Raw genomic sequence first — 16,359 nt, 5'->3', positions numbered from 1 at the left:
GTATGATATAGGAGCATATTTGTTGATTGAAATACCTCCCTTTATGCCATATTTGTGTAATTCACAGGCGCCATTTGCATTTCAAGGTAAAAATGACATAAGTGTTAATACGTACATAAAGTAAAATCCGGTCAAACAAATGCTTTTACCCTATGCTAGAGACACTTGTGAGCATAACGTGTACAGCTTGGCTGTTTTTTAAGTTTGGTTATTTATTTGACTTAAAATTATTTCTTGCTACATCGTACCACAAAGTAACTCTATAGAAGAAACTGGTGGCATCAACAACAAAATATTGGTGATTGTAAGAAACTACATATCCAAACAAACATTTTGGTATATCACATGACTATTTTGTGTGTGAAATTCAACACTATTTTTGCCATATAGATTACCCTTAAACATTGTCTTTCTTCTTGTGGTCACAGCCATGATTACTCCTGCTAAATGGCACAATGAATAAATTATAATTGACGTCAGTCGCAGAAGTACTTATTAAACAGTTCTCTGTGGAAATTGTTTTACAAAATAATGGTATTAAACGATAATGAATGAAAACAACCAGACGCCATACTTGTCATGATTACAAAGTCACATTGCTGGAACTAGAAATTTTACATTGAAAATATATATCTAATATACGGTACTTCATTTGGATTAATGACTTCTATCACCTATGAATGATGACGTCTATATGTCACGTGCCGCACACCGTCAGAGGTATTGTCGATGGCCGAATTTCCAGGTACTTATTCTTAAGCTTGTTACTCACTGGTATAAACACCTGACATTGTTGACCGCCTCCACACCCTGTGATACAGTGGTAACGTATGCCATATATACTCTTTATTTTGCGTTATGGCAATAACCCACGTATCATTGTGTCATTGACGTGAATCATATAGTGTTGAATAGACTCGTTGTTTAGATTCTCACGTATTCGCCAATACCCGAGGCAATATGAGAACGGTAGCCATTTTTTTTAACAATGCAAGAGAGAAGCACCATGTAAAAGGTAATTTTAAAATTCAAATTCGTAGTTATTTTCATATCAACTACATTTCGCCGTTAGACAGATTACAGGGGCTTGGTTTCGGTATTTTAAGTAACATATGACATCAATTAACAACCACAATGCTATACATTCAGTATTCATATACATTCTGAAATTGTATAAAAATCAAGAGTTTATCCTCCCCCTGCAGCAACATGTTTGGGTTTATCCTTATGTGGTAGATCACGGTAATCTGCTGTCGGTGGTTGTTGTGAAAAGGATTGCCAAACATAAAAAGACAGTTTTGAAGCATATGATGTAATTACAAGTAAATATAAATTACATACAACACACAATGTCCTATCTCTACTCTATTTCAACTGTGCTTTATTCGAGAGCAGGAATTGCACTAGACAAAAAAAAAAAAAAACACGTGTCTGTGTGATTTGAAAACCTCAGGAAAAGTCCTGTCTGACGTTATTAAATATAGCATTGAAGTGAGCCAATATCTGTACCAGAATTCATACGTCTGGTTTCGGTCACGATTCTGTAACCATTACAGCGAAGTTCAATTAGAGTAAGAAAAAACCTTGTCAACATAACCGGATGTAATGAAACTGGCTTTGTCTAGTGCTGTGTTCCGTCACTTTATCCTCTGTAAGTATGAGGGATCGAGATGTCAGATTCATCCGCCCAGGTAAATGACTGGCGACTTTCTCACCTGGCAGTAGAGCACCAATCAGCCACCACCTACAAAGCCTCTTCAACTCCAAGTATGACGAAGTCAAGCTACGGGCGCTGGAATCAATACTGGTATCGCTTTACGTTTTCATGCTGGAGAACGTGACTGGGAATCAAAGTGGATATCTCATATCAAACTTCTACACTGACAGACCAGCTGAATTCACGGAATGAACTAGCAAAGTGGAGTTGTTCAAGGTATGTTTTGACATAAGAATCAAGTTAAAATTGTATTTTTTATTTTGTGATTATTGTTATTGTTTTTTGTTTTTTGTTTTTGTCAATCATGATTTAACAAATCTGGAATTACCTTACGGATGTTACTCATGTGAAAGAAACTTTGGCGGAGGGGAGGAAAGAGAAAAGAAAGAAAATAGTAAAAGACTGATACTTAACATTTGATATATTTCCGCTTATTAAGAAGATTTTAGTGTTTATTTTTATTTCCATTCGAACGTAACAATGCTTCGGTAGATGTGCCTTACCTATAAATGTATTGTGTATACTTTCTAGTTTTTTTAATCTATAAAGTATTTCTTAGGTCCTTTGTCTATGTTAAGGTAGATTAGGATTTTCCTAAATTATCTTCTCTAGCTTCACAGTTACATGTTACAATCCTGACACCACTCATTTAGTTTTTCCTACTGTATCGTCCTCTCAGTTTGTAAAGAAAAGCGCTTGATCCAATAAGAGAATGTCGAAACAGCCCATGACAGTTTCGTTCATTATAATGCATATACTTTAATCATTACATAAGTCTTTTGTACATGTACAAATGTTATTCATATTCATTTCAAATCATTCAATAGGTTATTGTGCCTACTTGTTTTGATTTGTAATTGACATTTTTATGACGATTGAATTTTTCTTCTGTCAATCCGGATCCCTAATGCTACTGACGAAATAAAGAAGGGCGGGGCAGAAGTGTAATATCATTGTTTATTACATAATTCGTAAGTTCGGTTCATGAAAAGATTGCAATTATTGCTTGCCAATGAAATATTATTGCATCGGTTGCGGTCCCACGCAATCATTTCTCATTCGCAAGCAATTGATGTATTGTTATCATGCCTTAAATACTGACAGTAAAAGTTTCAATTTGTACCGTACAATATCCATTAGCTATAATAAAGACCTTAATTACTTACGTCAGGTGTAACAGTACCTATGAATAACCAGGTGTGGCAGACGAGACTGGCTAAGGTTTTTTTCTAAAACACGAATGCTGCTCATTTCGATAAGCTTACGAGTCTAGAGAAATATTATTCATTGTCTGACAAAAAGAGCAAAGAATGATAACAAATCTTATCAAAATCCAAAATAATTAACATAAATTTGCAGGGAAATTCCAGGAAAGGTGCAGTGATAATGATACCAGGTGCTCCGTACATACTAGTTGTAACGCACACACTATTGGTATTAATATTAGGAACATTTGCTTCCATAAAAACGGAAGCAATATAAAAACATTGCACATTGGGAAATATGGGATATTTGTGCTATGCTATAGTTCCGTGGGTCATTAAAGCATTTAGCCGTTACCAAAACCTAGTGTACAGTCGACATGGATACAATTCGGGTGACAGATAAATGGAATGTCGCCCGTTGTATTGTATTTATATCGACTGTGTACTAGTATCTGGTAACAGTTCAATCCTTATATCAACATTCATGACTGATGCGAAAATGCGTTTGGATTTCCCGCTTATCATATACATGTAAATGACGTCAGTATTTTAAAAACAGACGAATTTTCCCAAAGAAATGAAAGTTCCTCGTGTCATCGTAAATGAAACGCTAATAAAATGGTATTCAAACAAATTTAGCTTCATTACGTGCATATATTCATTATACGTGTGTAGATATCGTGTTACTATTAACATCTGCATCATTTCTGATTGTTTGAATGTGAAGCTGTTTTTGCGCATTGATATACTGTTAGCATCTGAAGTGATGGCGCGCGAGTGACTATGATAATACAAATGTCTCCGGCTAAGATTTCAAAAATCGTATTGCAATATGAACATTGAAATACGTTAAAATTTGACACAACATTGATGAGACGTGCCAAAATATAACCACCGATTTGACGAAAAAAACGCCAACATTTCTCGACAATAAAATCACATTTTATCACATTTCTATTATACAAAATCTTCAAAATTTGCTCGATGTGATATTTTCATCAACCTGGCTGCATTAATTATTTGGAGAGATCTTAACAAAGATGGCATTTCTGCGACTACTGCCTTTCGTAGAAAATAATTTCGCTGAAGATAATGTTAAAATCTTACTTGCATCAACTGAAATACCCTTTTATTCGGACTTACACAAACTTCAGTCAGTCTCGCAGGTTTACCCTCCGTCCGTCTGTCTGTCACGCAACAGTTGGTCCGGACAACTCCTTCTAAAGTAATACTCTGATTTTAACTAAACTTGGTATACATGATCAGTATAACATGCAGTTGTGCATCCTACATTTTTTTTTTCGTAAAAAACATTTTTCAGAATGGCCTCCGGCTTCTCATTGGTTGAGGCTTGTCCGGACAACTGCTCCTAAAGTACTACTCCGATTAATTTAACTTGGTATGCCTTATCAGTATAACATGTAGTTATGCATCCCACATTTTTTTCGAAAAACATTTTTCAAAATGGCCACCGGCTTCTCATTGGTTGAGGCTTGTCCGGACAACTCCTCCTAAAGTACTACTCCGATTTTAACGAAACTTGGTATACATTATCAGTATAACAGTTAACAAAATGGGAAATGAACAGGGGTACTCCTAGGTCAGGCAGGGGACTTTGTATTGCTGTTGCAATACTATCCATCCTTGTTTATCCTGCTTCAGGCGAAAACGGAGATATTTTTCTGTCACAAGATATATATGAATCTGCATGAAAAATATGTTGGAACCATAAAATAACTTATTATTTAGCAAGCAACGTTACAAACGGTGTGAAATGGTCGTCGCCATTGATAGATATATATATGTAGTGCGACTTCATCCATTGGCCGAGCCGCCAGCATATCACGTAATAATATATCCATTATCCGTTAGTCACGTTCTTGTACCATTTTAATGCGATACACGAGTCCATACTTGTTACTGGTGAGTAAAATACAAATGGATTCCTCTGTAGGAAAACGCCAACCTAGTGAACATTTTATTCCCGAAAACCCATAGCTAGCTTTCCGGTTTTAAAGCCATTTCTTGCTTACGAGACTGTCTATCGCTAATATATTAAAAGGATGGACATTCTGGAGTCCACGCAAAAACAGAATCAACACTTATTGTATTATCGAACGGAAGAAGTTGCGACATGGTATGGAAATAAAGAGCCGATTGTCATGAAAATTGACATAGATGGCACAAATATTTACTTTGCTGAAAAACCACTTTCCTTGCTAATTTTCTCAAAAGCTTGATTTAAAAAAAAAATTAAAAAAAATAAAAATTTTACGGTAAGAATAGAAATACCAAAATTCTCTGTAAATTTGAGTGGTTACAAGGAGAATTTTACTTTAATTGAGAGACTCTACCTACAAGTAAAAAAAGACGATAATGATAGATATACACCGTTGATAAGTTAATCTTATGACAAGAATAAAAATATGACCTTACCATGGTCATAAAGCAATACATCCTATCATTATTAATATAATTATATCGTATATTTTATTACGCTCCTCTGTTTGTCTGCTGTCACACAGCTTCACATGCCCACTGACAACATGTGTATCTCATCGCCTAGGGGGTGGGGGTTACTCTTACAAGTTATAAACATCTTGGAAATCTTTTTCACGGAGCTTAGCACAATTCAGTATATAACAGCTGTTTCTCCAACTTAAACAAACAACTGGACACAGACATAATTTCCAGGATGACAGAATTACTCAGAATTTTTATTCAGCCGAATATGCCTTCGTGATGTGACGTAATAAACACACGATGTCATTTATATACATAAGTCATAATGAAAACTAATTATAAAAGTGAATAATAAGTGGATATCTAATAATATAACGATTACACTATATCATATAGTGACTTAAGTTTATGATTTTGAAGCTAATTAATATAACGATGACATCAAATATTGATGAAATCGAAAAGTTTAACGATAAAACCAAATCATATAATCCATCATAGCGTATGCTAAAATATGTTAACTAATCAATGTAATGATAAAATCAAATGATATAATGATGAAAGTATACAATATAATGGTAGAACAATCGAAACAAAATCTTACAAGGCTTATTCAAAACACATATTGCTTTAGTATATTGACAAAATCAAATTACATGTACATGAATATATTGACCAAATCATAAAATATAATGTAATTATCAATCCATAGAGTATTTATATGCAATATGTGACAGCTATAGCGTTCTTTAATCGCACCTCATTAAACATAGAAGTAAGTATCTTTAAGGAAACATTTGTTTTAATATCAATTTTACTCCTACCCATTCGGTGCCTCGTATTTCAACAGTTCGTCCTGGTAAATGTAGAATTTCTCAGCAGTCATCATGTCAAACAAAGTCAGGAATGATGATTCACTTCCACTGCAATAAAATCAATACTAATAATGGCTGTTTTTATATTAATACCCAACAAAACGATACGAGTCTGTCCCCGATCCCTCATTACACAAAACACTAAAGACTCCTTCGTGTGGTATTCTGTTTCATTGTCAAACGTTGATTTGGGCGAGTTAGCACACTTTTCCATATATATTCCCATGAGTCTGACCAAAGTACATTATTATCAGATTATTATTTATTGGAAGAATATGGGCTAATGACCACTATATAATGTGGGATGTCTAAACCAGGGTACATAGTTACCGTAATATGGTAATGATGAAGGATGATGCTATCTTTCTGGCCGTTATAGTCTGCTATGGGTTTTGTTTTAATTAATTGGTAGCAGAAATTCATTTTCGCGTAATTTCGTATCTAACGGGCTATTACTGGAGCACGTATTTAACAAAAATATATTACAAGTATTAAACTACTGTATTTTATGTATTGTTCACTTTTGCAGTAACTTAAACCGAAAACAATACAAGAAATATTTTCTTTCTTTGTTTTCACAAATATGAATTTACTATCATAGTGTTTAAATGTGTATATAAACCACATGATCTTTTCCCTCGTTTTTTTGGTGTCAAACAAAGCATGACGGTGTCTAAATAAATGTGTAATAAAGAATTGAAATTACAAAATATTACCAAAAGTGGCGGTGATTCAAAAATCGTTTTTACTTATTTATTTTTTGTATCAATTTATATAATATCAGAAATGCAGCACTGTGATATGAATATAATACATATATATGAATATATCTTTGTGTGCAATAGATATCGCTGATATAAAGGCAGTAGTTACTTGAACTTTATTTTTTCTATATTTCCGTATTCTTGTCCCCTAACGTCACTAACGTGTCCTACATGTAGAAGGAAGAAACAGCTGTGTGACGGAGTTTTAGATCCATTAATTGACATAAACTATCTACATGTACTTCTTAATTCATGTACTCGTAATGATGAAGACGCAATTGCCTTACTCCTTTTGTATAATCCCTTGTTAAAATTTAGCCAGAATGTGTTAACCATATAAACGTATATGTTCAATCTATCCAGACGCTGATGCAATGCCACAAAAAGACTATTTATAAAATTTTCTTAACGTCAAACAAGTTCTCATAACCTACCCAGGTATGTTAAAATAGACATAATTAAAAAAATGAAAACTAGTATTGCTTGGTAAAAACGAGACTATGAGCTATGGAGAATGTTGGCACTATTCTACTGATGCACGTGGAATTAGGACCGGATGGTGAAAGAACGTCACTATTCGACTGTTATATTTAGAGTCCTGTGTATTATTTCTGTAGCTTTTTCCCACGGGGAATTTTTCTTTTTCCTTTACCAAAATAACTACAATGGAAACCTAGCCTCCTGACGATGCTGTTAATACAGTGGAACTTCGTTAACTCGAAGTCGACGGGACCACGAAAAAACTTCGAGTTATCCGAGTGTTCGAATTAAGCGAGTTATCGTTTTTGGTGAAAAGTTTGGTCAATATTTGTCAACATTATATAATCATTATAACTTCGCTCTGTCGCTCATCAGTTTAGTGTGAAGACTGGTCAATACATGTAAATATATATGTAATGTTTCGTTATGTCACTTGTAATTTGGTGTAGTTTTGCCGATATACAGTCACGATAAAGTTTCTTTCACTAGTCACTTCAATAACGATCTGATGTGCAAGTCATGTTTGCAAAAGGTAAACGATAAAACGGAATTCGACAAAATAACAAGTTATTAATGTCAAAACAAATAACCGTTTCAGTTTAACGCAGATTGTATACAAAACGTAACAGAATCATTACCTTTTATTGGACATATATAAAATACTGTTTGATCGGCCTACTTACTTTTTATTGATAACCACGCCATTTCCATGTGTATTAGCACCGGAAGTTGGGCTGCGCATGCGCGTATAAAATGTTACTGTAACTGAGTTGGCGTTTTATCCGATTTAATAGACAGCACTGACCGTTACAGTTGTACTCTGAACACCTCGGCAGTAATTACGCTATTGTTTCAGCAGTTTAAAGATTTGATAGGCGCCGGTGACTGTGTCATTTCTACACCTGTAAAAACATCAGCCGGGTAGATCTACCGGTGTGTCAGAGATTAGTTCCGCTTGAGCGAACGGGTAGATGAGTTGTTGACTATCGTGTGTACTGATATCGGCGACCGCCTTGGGAAATTACCTGATGTAAGTAAAGCAGTACTTTTTATCACCAAGACTTGTTGTTATAAGATTCAACCGACAATTTCTTTTATGAATTTATGAAACACTTATAATAGCATGTAGGTTAGTAGTGCCGATATGTTCAGTATTACAAACGGAATTTAGCTCTTAAAAAATGTCGGCGTTTGCCACCGATCGACAAAAATTATACTTCGAGTTATTCGAACATTTCAAGTAGGATTTTTATTGTTGGGACCAAATTTTTACTTCGTATTATCCGAGTTTTTCGAGTTATCCGAATTCGAATTATCCGAGTTTTTTTTACTAAGATAAAGAGAGAATTCGGCCGGGACCGGCGAGGTACTTCGAGTTAAGCGGGGTATTCGAGTTATCCGAGTTCGAGTTAACGAAGTTCCACTGTATATAATAATAGTGGCCGTTATTCTAGCTGGTTCATCAAGTCCTATTGACCTGACGTGTATGACGGCGCGTGCGTGCGGTCACTGTGTCACCTCAGATAAAGCGACACGTTTGTGTATACTAAGTCTCTTCTGCTTTTACCCGTCGTAAGCGAAGATCCCCAAAGAGTATGAAAACACTTCCTGTTTGCCGAACGCATTAACTGTCGCCGTGACACAGACATTTAAACTAATGGCAGTTTAGCTTACCTAACAGTGCTTTGATATTGTGAAATACATTGCAAACCCATTTCTGTGCAGGTAACTGAATTATACTGACGCGGAATAAATCGGTTTCCACGGTAGTCAGGTTTAGTAGTTAAAATCATATGGAATCAATGAACGAGTACACTTTTTTTATCAATTACCTTGGACTGATTGGGGATCAATACCGCAGTATGGAAATGCAATGTAATAAAAACATAATTGATAATATTGGGTATTTAATGCTTTTATAGGAACGTTTTCCCTTAGGTTGGCACGTGACCGGCCTAATGAAAAATACGAAACATATATTATTAGCAAACTAACTTTATCAAGAGTGGCATATCGTAAAGAGACGCTTAGGCGCAATGGCAGTGAATTGAGAGTAAAGCCAATAAAAATAACAACAGAAAAAAAGAAGGAATACTAATAACGATAATGAAATTAATATAATAATAAAAGACATTTTAAAAAATCTATAAGAATTTGTATTGTTTTTTTACCGATATTATTTTTCATCAGACTGAATATTTAACAATGTATGAAAAATTATATCTATAAACGTGATGTCTTGTTTGGGAACGTTTACAGTTTCCACACTATCCTATAAGATTTAGGAGTGAGCCAATGGAGGATTTAAGGAACGTGTTTTGTGGACAGTGGGCGGTGGATAAGTGATGTGTATTGGATGGGGATCTAGAATGTGTAATGCATAAGTGTATTTAAATATATATATTGTGTACATCGTTTATAAACCCTAATTTGTAGCATACGAAAAAAACATTCATCTTACTCTTAGATCTCAAGATCTGTCTTTCTTTCTGTCATTCTTCTTTGCTGTATACTGTTCGCTATCACAAACTTTGTAATATATATTCGTGGAGAGGGTTTTTATCCTTGTTAAAAACCAATCCAATCCAAATGTGTCTAAACAATGAAATACATTGTATGTTCAAAACAAAATCCTTTCAATCTATAAAACATGCTACTTCTATTTTTTTTATTTTTATTTTTTTTTACAGCAGGTCTTATACATCAAATGGTTATTTTAAAGCAGTGACAACGGTATTTATAATTTGTTACCAGAGGAGCAAATGGTAATGTTTTATATTGCAATTATGAAATGTGATATCAAAAGTTTTCATGTCGTTCCTAGTTGACTTTCATGTCAAAGAGTGTTTCTTTTTATTTTCATGTCTACTTCACTACAGGCGTCTGCATCTGATTTGCATTTATAGAAAAAAAATATTAGACCCTTATTGAAAAGTCGAAAGTAGAGTGGCGTTTGTTTCACTTAACATTTAAGATAAATCCGACTAAAATATCAACTCCACACAAATTCAGTAATGTACATACGTAAATTAATCATACATAAATATCAATGTATATTGCTTTGATAATGAGAAAATGGACCAAACGCGATCGTGATAGCCGATGAAGTAGGCTATATATTTTAGAGCAGTTTTGCAACGGGCAATCTGATTGGTCGACATATCTTTAAACAATACGTACTATAATGGTCGACCGTCCGTTTTAAAACATGTATATACTTCCGTTCTACAGTCGATGTATCTTCCGATCTTCAATTGTTACAATTTGTGGATATTGTCAGAGTATGGGGGTTTTAAATACTACCAAGATGCAGACAGCCAGACAAATGTGACTTTACATAGAATATGTGTAGGTCTGATTTCTTTCACTCAAACAAGACTTCCATATTTACAGCAAAGATTAATTACAAAAAGAAACTTTTTAAGCAAGCATTTATATGTAACTGTTTAATAGACATTAGCAATATCAGAAGTATTCACTTGGTGAGGGCTTTCATTGGGGAAAAATGCATGCGAATTATTTAATTGTTACATACACTAACTAAATGTATATACTAATCGAATAATGTTGTACGAACAACCATTTGTATTTATTTTCACCATATACAAAGGAATATTTTGTTTTTGTTTTACAGTGAGACGTTTTCTACACGCCAATGGGAGGGGAAGTGTTCCCTGCGTCATTCTCTGTGATACTCACGATATTGATAACAGCACAGTTTCTTTTGGGACTTATACTTAATCTTGGAATTTTGATAAGTTCTGTATCTCAGCAAATTTTCCATGTGAAGAGAGGCAATCTGTTTGTAAGGACACTGGGATGGATCGACACCTTCATATGTTTAACACTAATGCCATGTACATTTGCAATCCTTATCATGTTCCCCAAAGTTAACATTATGTTATGTGCCTTTCACGAGGGTGTAATATCTATGTCTATATCGGCAACTACGACATGTGTTCTGTTTATATCTCTTGATCGCTATGGAGCCATTGTCACTCCGACAGTACAGCGACTAACACACAAAAATTTCCACTTTGCGAACGTTTTGATTTGCATAATGTCTGTTTTAGGCTTTTTGTTACCAGTTATGAGTCTCTGTTTCGTCACATCTACAGATGTTCTGACACAAATAACGCCTTCTGGGGTTTTTTGCCGTGACCTTCTTTTGAGCGCCAGTTCTTTTTACATCTATGAAGTGTATTTCGTGGGCTTAGCTTCAGTTTCAACTATTTCGACAACGATATGTTATGTGAGAATATACAACATTGCTAAGAAGCGAATGAAGGCAAAAGCAGTATCTAATGCTAATAACGAAGGTGCCAAGATGAACGGAGCAAGACTTGTGTTTAAGCTTCAAGAACGGAAAACAGCTTGGCTCACGCTGGCTATTGTAAGCACATTTTTCCTTTCATGGGGGCCTTATATTCTCATCGCCATATTACAGGTGTTGCTGCGCATTACATTGCCGTTAGAGATGTCCAGAATGTGTCTTCTATCACTTGGAATGTGCTCAACAGTTCTGCATCCCATATTCTATACCTTTCTCAACAAAAAGGAAAGTCGTCATGATCAGTTGAAACGGATAATGATAGAAGCAGGAAGAAACCGATTACGCGAGCAACAAGCAAAGGAAGCGACATCGACAGTACACAGCCTTGTACATAGGTCTATTTCACATAGCATTTCAATAGGTGTCGGCAATAAACACGACCTGGAAATATTTACAACGTGTCAGGAACACCCTAAAATCGGTATAACTGACAATAGCACGGACGATGTGTTTGAAGATAACCAGAGTCATGTAAATGTAGCAGGAAAACTCTTTTCTGGTCGAAGTGTCAAGGCTTCCACCCATCGTACTGGTAGTGTGTCCTCCCTATCTGAAACAGGTGCCACGCGTGTTTCGTTATCTTCCCGTCCCTCTGTTGGTCATACGTACATGGATGTCCAAGGTGTACATTCCAAAAACCGTTTACCGGTATCTCGTACAAGATCATTAGACATCAGTAAATGTCCAACTGATACAAATGAATGTTTTGGTTTTACTGTAGAATCCAACAGAGGGCATATACCACTGAGTAACTATGGAAGCGGAGGACATATACCACTGAGTAACCATGACAGCGGAGAACAATATACTAACGCAGCCTTTGAACATTGATATAACAATTTTTCGCAGACACAATTGCTGTGAACAGTTCCTTAATAGACTCTGATCTTGAAGGAGAACAATTGGTAGAAAGACCTTTATTTGTTGAATCCAAACATATTCTCAGTACAAAACTAATTAATGTTCGAAATTAAATGTCTGCTGATTTCTGATTGTATGGTTCTGACATGCTAATTGAACACGTATACTGTCGTCATGATGTCACAGTTGATGGCCTCCGTAATAACAGAAAACTTAGCGGTCTTGGTTTCAAAGGACCAGTTTATAACGTGTGAGTCTACTTTGTGTTAAAGCGGACATTATGATTGATGCGTTGCTGTTTGTGTATATTTTTATTTTGAAGATGAGTTTAACGTTCTGCTATCTGCAGTGTCACCAGAACATCATATCATGACAATGTATATATATATACACATGTACTTCATCGAACCATAGTTAACGATTGTGACGTTGATCAATGTCAGTTAATTACCTTCAGAGACATTGTTTTCGGTTTGACATTACTATGTGACACATTAAACAGACAAATGCGGGTACAGTAAAATATATATTAGTACATGTTTTTGTAAGGTTTTTGTGATAACCATTTTTTATAATCATATACGATGTATTATCATTATTGTGTTTTTACCAATCATCATAATATCATATTATGTGTAAACCGTTTCTACTGTTTTAAGGGAGTAGCCGAGTAATACGTTGGTTAACTTGTGCCTGACCATTTTGTGCATTACAAGTACGAGTACTCGACATAATGATAATTGATGTTAGAATGTTGGAGTATTTTAGCATCACCATAGGACAAATAAACAGGTTGTGGATGTGTAAAGCAAGTCTTAGACCGGGAAAGACTGGCATGCCTTATTTCATTAAATATATGTTCATAAAGGTTGAAAAATAGCAATATTTAGAGGAGGAAGAAATTGATTTGAGACATTAAAATGATACCCATATTATTGGTAAAATAGTCAGCTGTTTTCTATTATGTAGCAAAATTTACATATATACATGACTACATGTATATCGTAAACATGTGGCGTAAATCTACCACGTTTATCAAGGCTATCTCGTTCACATGACACTATGAGACACACTTCTGTATTCATGACATTAAAACCAACATTCACAGCAGTTTATAAAGTTTGAACCATGCGTAAAATCCCATGAGTTTTGAAAAACTAATTTGTTTCGGCAAAGTATTGACATAGCAATGGTAATGATATATGCTACGCTTTTGGTAGATTTGTTTTTGTTTTCAGAAATGGCCGATTATATTGATTATATTGAAGAGCTAGCAGATGCGTTACAAAGACCTCTAACAATACAAATTGCTCAGGACATTGATGCTGTGTTGTCTTAATTGTTAGATGGCAAACCACATATATAGGATATACCCTACATAAGTTAAAACGAGGACACTACAGACCCTTCAACATCAACATTTAGCCAGTTTTTTTTATTTACAAAATAAACAGCAGCGAAAACTTACAATTAAGCTGTATCATTGGCATGATTGACCGCCAAATATCATTTTTCCATTTCTGAATAGTAACACAAATGCTTCTTCTATCTACCGTAGTTACGCATCACCGATTAATAATTCCAATAACTTAACTGATGTGATTGATGTCGTCTACTGGTTGAATCCTAACAACATGAGATTCGAGAGATGTAGGTTGATTTAGACCATGTGAATGTCTTATGGTAGACATCATCTCATCGGGAAATATATTTCCTTGTGCAATATGAACTCAGATGTGTTTTTAATATATTTCTGGCATTTCCTTTGCAATTATCCTCCGTTATTTTTGAGAATGTGACTTTAACCTAGATTAGCCCTAGAATTGCAAAGCGGGTCAAAAACAACTTGTCGTATTACCCTTTATGTTTCCTGGGGTTCATATGTTGTTTATCGATTCCAAATCCTATGAATGTCCGCTTGCTCGTGTATGCTATCTCAACGAGACACAATAGAGAAGTATCATCGGTAACCGTCCTCATTAAGCGACAGTACAATCGAACATTGGATATCATCGTTCGGCCTTCCCGTCCGTGGACGCAATTATCTATCTCAGATTTCATCAAAACACGTGTTATTAGAAATGTTATTGAAATATAATCCATTTTAGGCGCGACCAAAATGATGAGTTGCAGAATTATAGAAGAGCTTGATAATTATATTCATGTAGATGAACGTCAATACGGATCGTAACAGGTAAGGATAACACTATTCACTGTTGTTTATGCTGGATTCATTTATCTCAACAGAATATTAAAAAAAAAAAAAAAATGTCACAAATTTGTTTCAAAAAACGAAACAGTTAATTCAATTATATAAAATAACAAAAGACAGGCACAAGGACACATATCGAATAAAACATATTGAAAATATGCAAACAAGTACTCTGTATCATTCAAGTCTGTATTTCTAAAAAAAATCTCATAATTACTGCATATTTATACATTGCAGCCTCTAAAACGAATCATTCATTCAGAAACATTGCATACACTTTTATGTTCATTCAGTGTATATGAACCTTTTTAAATGACATATTCGTCATAAGCCCTACACAGTATAAGAAAAGCAATAAAACAAACTGACACGAAAAAAGAAATGATCTTGCAGGTTTTCTTATCCCGACTATAAAATGTGATTGTTTAAATAATTATATGTTTCAACATTGAAATGGAATGTCATTTAAAATAGATAATTTAACAAATAGATAACAACAATATTGTCAAAAGTATACATTTACATCACGCCAACTGTGAGCTGATAATCTACTGATGTATAACGTCAACAACGTCCCTTTAAATAGAGTTTACGTAATGGAGTGTTTTAAAGCTCATTCTGTTTCAACCGATTACTTACAAATCCTATACAACAGGCCAAGTGTAAATACTGTATACCTGGCAATTTTCGCCCCAGGTTATTTTCGCCCTTGAGTAACACAACACATATCGCCCCGTTTAAAATTCGCCCTAAATGGTTTTCAAAAAATACCCTTCAAAGGACGAAAATGGCGAAAACTAAACGGGGTCGAAAATTACAGTATGCAGTAACGATAAAACACATAGTGGTACATATATATTATTTATATAGAGGTGGTCAAGACATGACATACTAGTAGTCCATCACAATCACACTGTTATAATATTTCGGTGGTAGACAGAGTAAGTACATACACCACGTATTGATTGTCAGCAGCCTGACTAGGGTACTAAACAGAATCAAGTCCATAACGGTATCGATTTTTTTTATTTCCGAGCTCGAATACTATTTCTTCATTCCATTCAGAAATCACATTATAACAGATGAATATACCAGCAAAATATGGTGCACTGCCGTAACAATATAGCGATCGCGTGCCTAAAGGAAACCCTGGTCTCGAAGGACATTAGAGTCATGACATTCATTTTTAGCCTTACATTATATAACGACGGAAGAAAAAATCTTCGTTCTGAGAAAGGATTTGTTTGTGGAACACGCCGTGTTTCAGTATCCAGAACATAAGTCATAAAGTCATAAGTGCACGGTTTAAATATGCCTGATTAGTTTTAGGTTGTCATCAGGTTAGTAGGTACACACTGTATGATCTCATTGACGGACACCAAAATACTTCCAAAAAGAATATCGAAGATTCTTTGCTTCTTGCTTAAATTGTTCGTCAATTATTTATAT

General features: G+C 34.8%; 1 protein-coding gene across 1 annotated transcript; it reads left to right on the top strand.

Annotated features, from left to right (window-relative positions):
- Positions 1-1,770: 1,770 nt before the first annotated feature.
- LOC117327757 (G-protein coupled receptor 22-like) lies at positions 1,771-14,021 on the top strand. Its single transcript, XM_033884888.1, has 2 exons — positions 1,771-1,933; positions 11,139-14,021. The coding sequence occupies exon 2, from the start codon at positions 11,160-11,162 to the stop codon at positions 12,666-12,668; it is 1,509 nt and encodes a 502-aa protein (XP_033740779.1). The 5' UTR covers positions 1,771-1,933; positions 11,139-11,159; the 3' UTR covers positions 12,669-14,021.
- Positions 14,022-16,359: the final 2,338 nt, after the last annotated feature.

The sequence above is a fragment of the Pecten maximus genome, chromosome 5, assembly GCF_902652985.1.
Source record: "Pecten maximus chromosome 5, xPecMax1.1, whole genome shotgun sequence".
In the NCBI taxonomy this organism is placed as follows: Eukaryota; Metazoa; Mollusca; class Bivalvia; order Pectinida; family Pectinidae; genus Pecten; species Pecten maximus.
Note: the sequence above shows the minus strand (reverse complement) of the source record. Positions and strands in the feature narration are given on the sequence as shown.

Excerpts from the sequence above, each read along its gene's own strand:
- LOC117327757 (XM_033884888.1), top strand. The coding sequence starts at position 11,160 with ATGGGAGGGGAAGTGTTCCCTGCGTCATTCTCTGTGATACTCACGATA.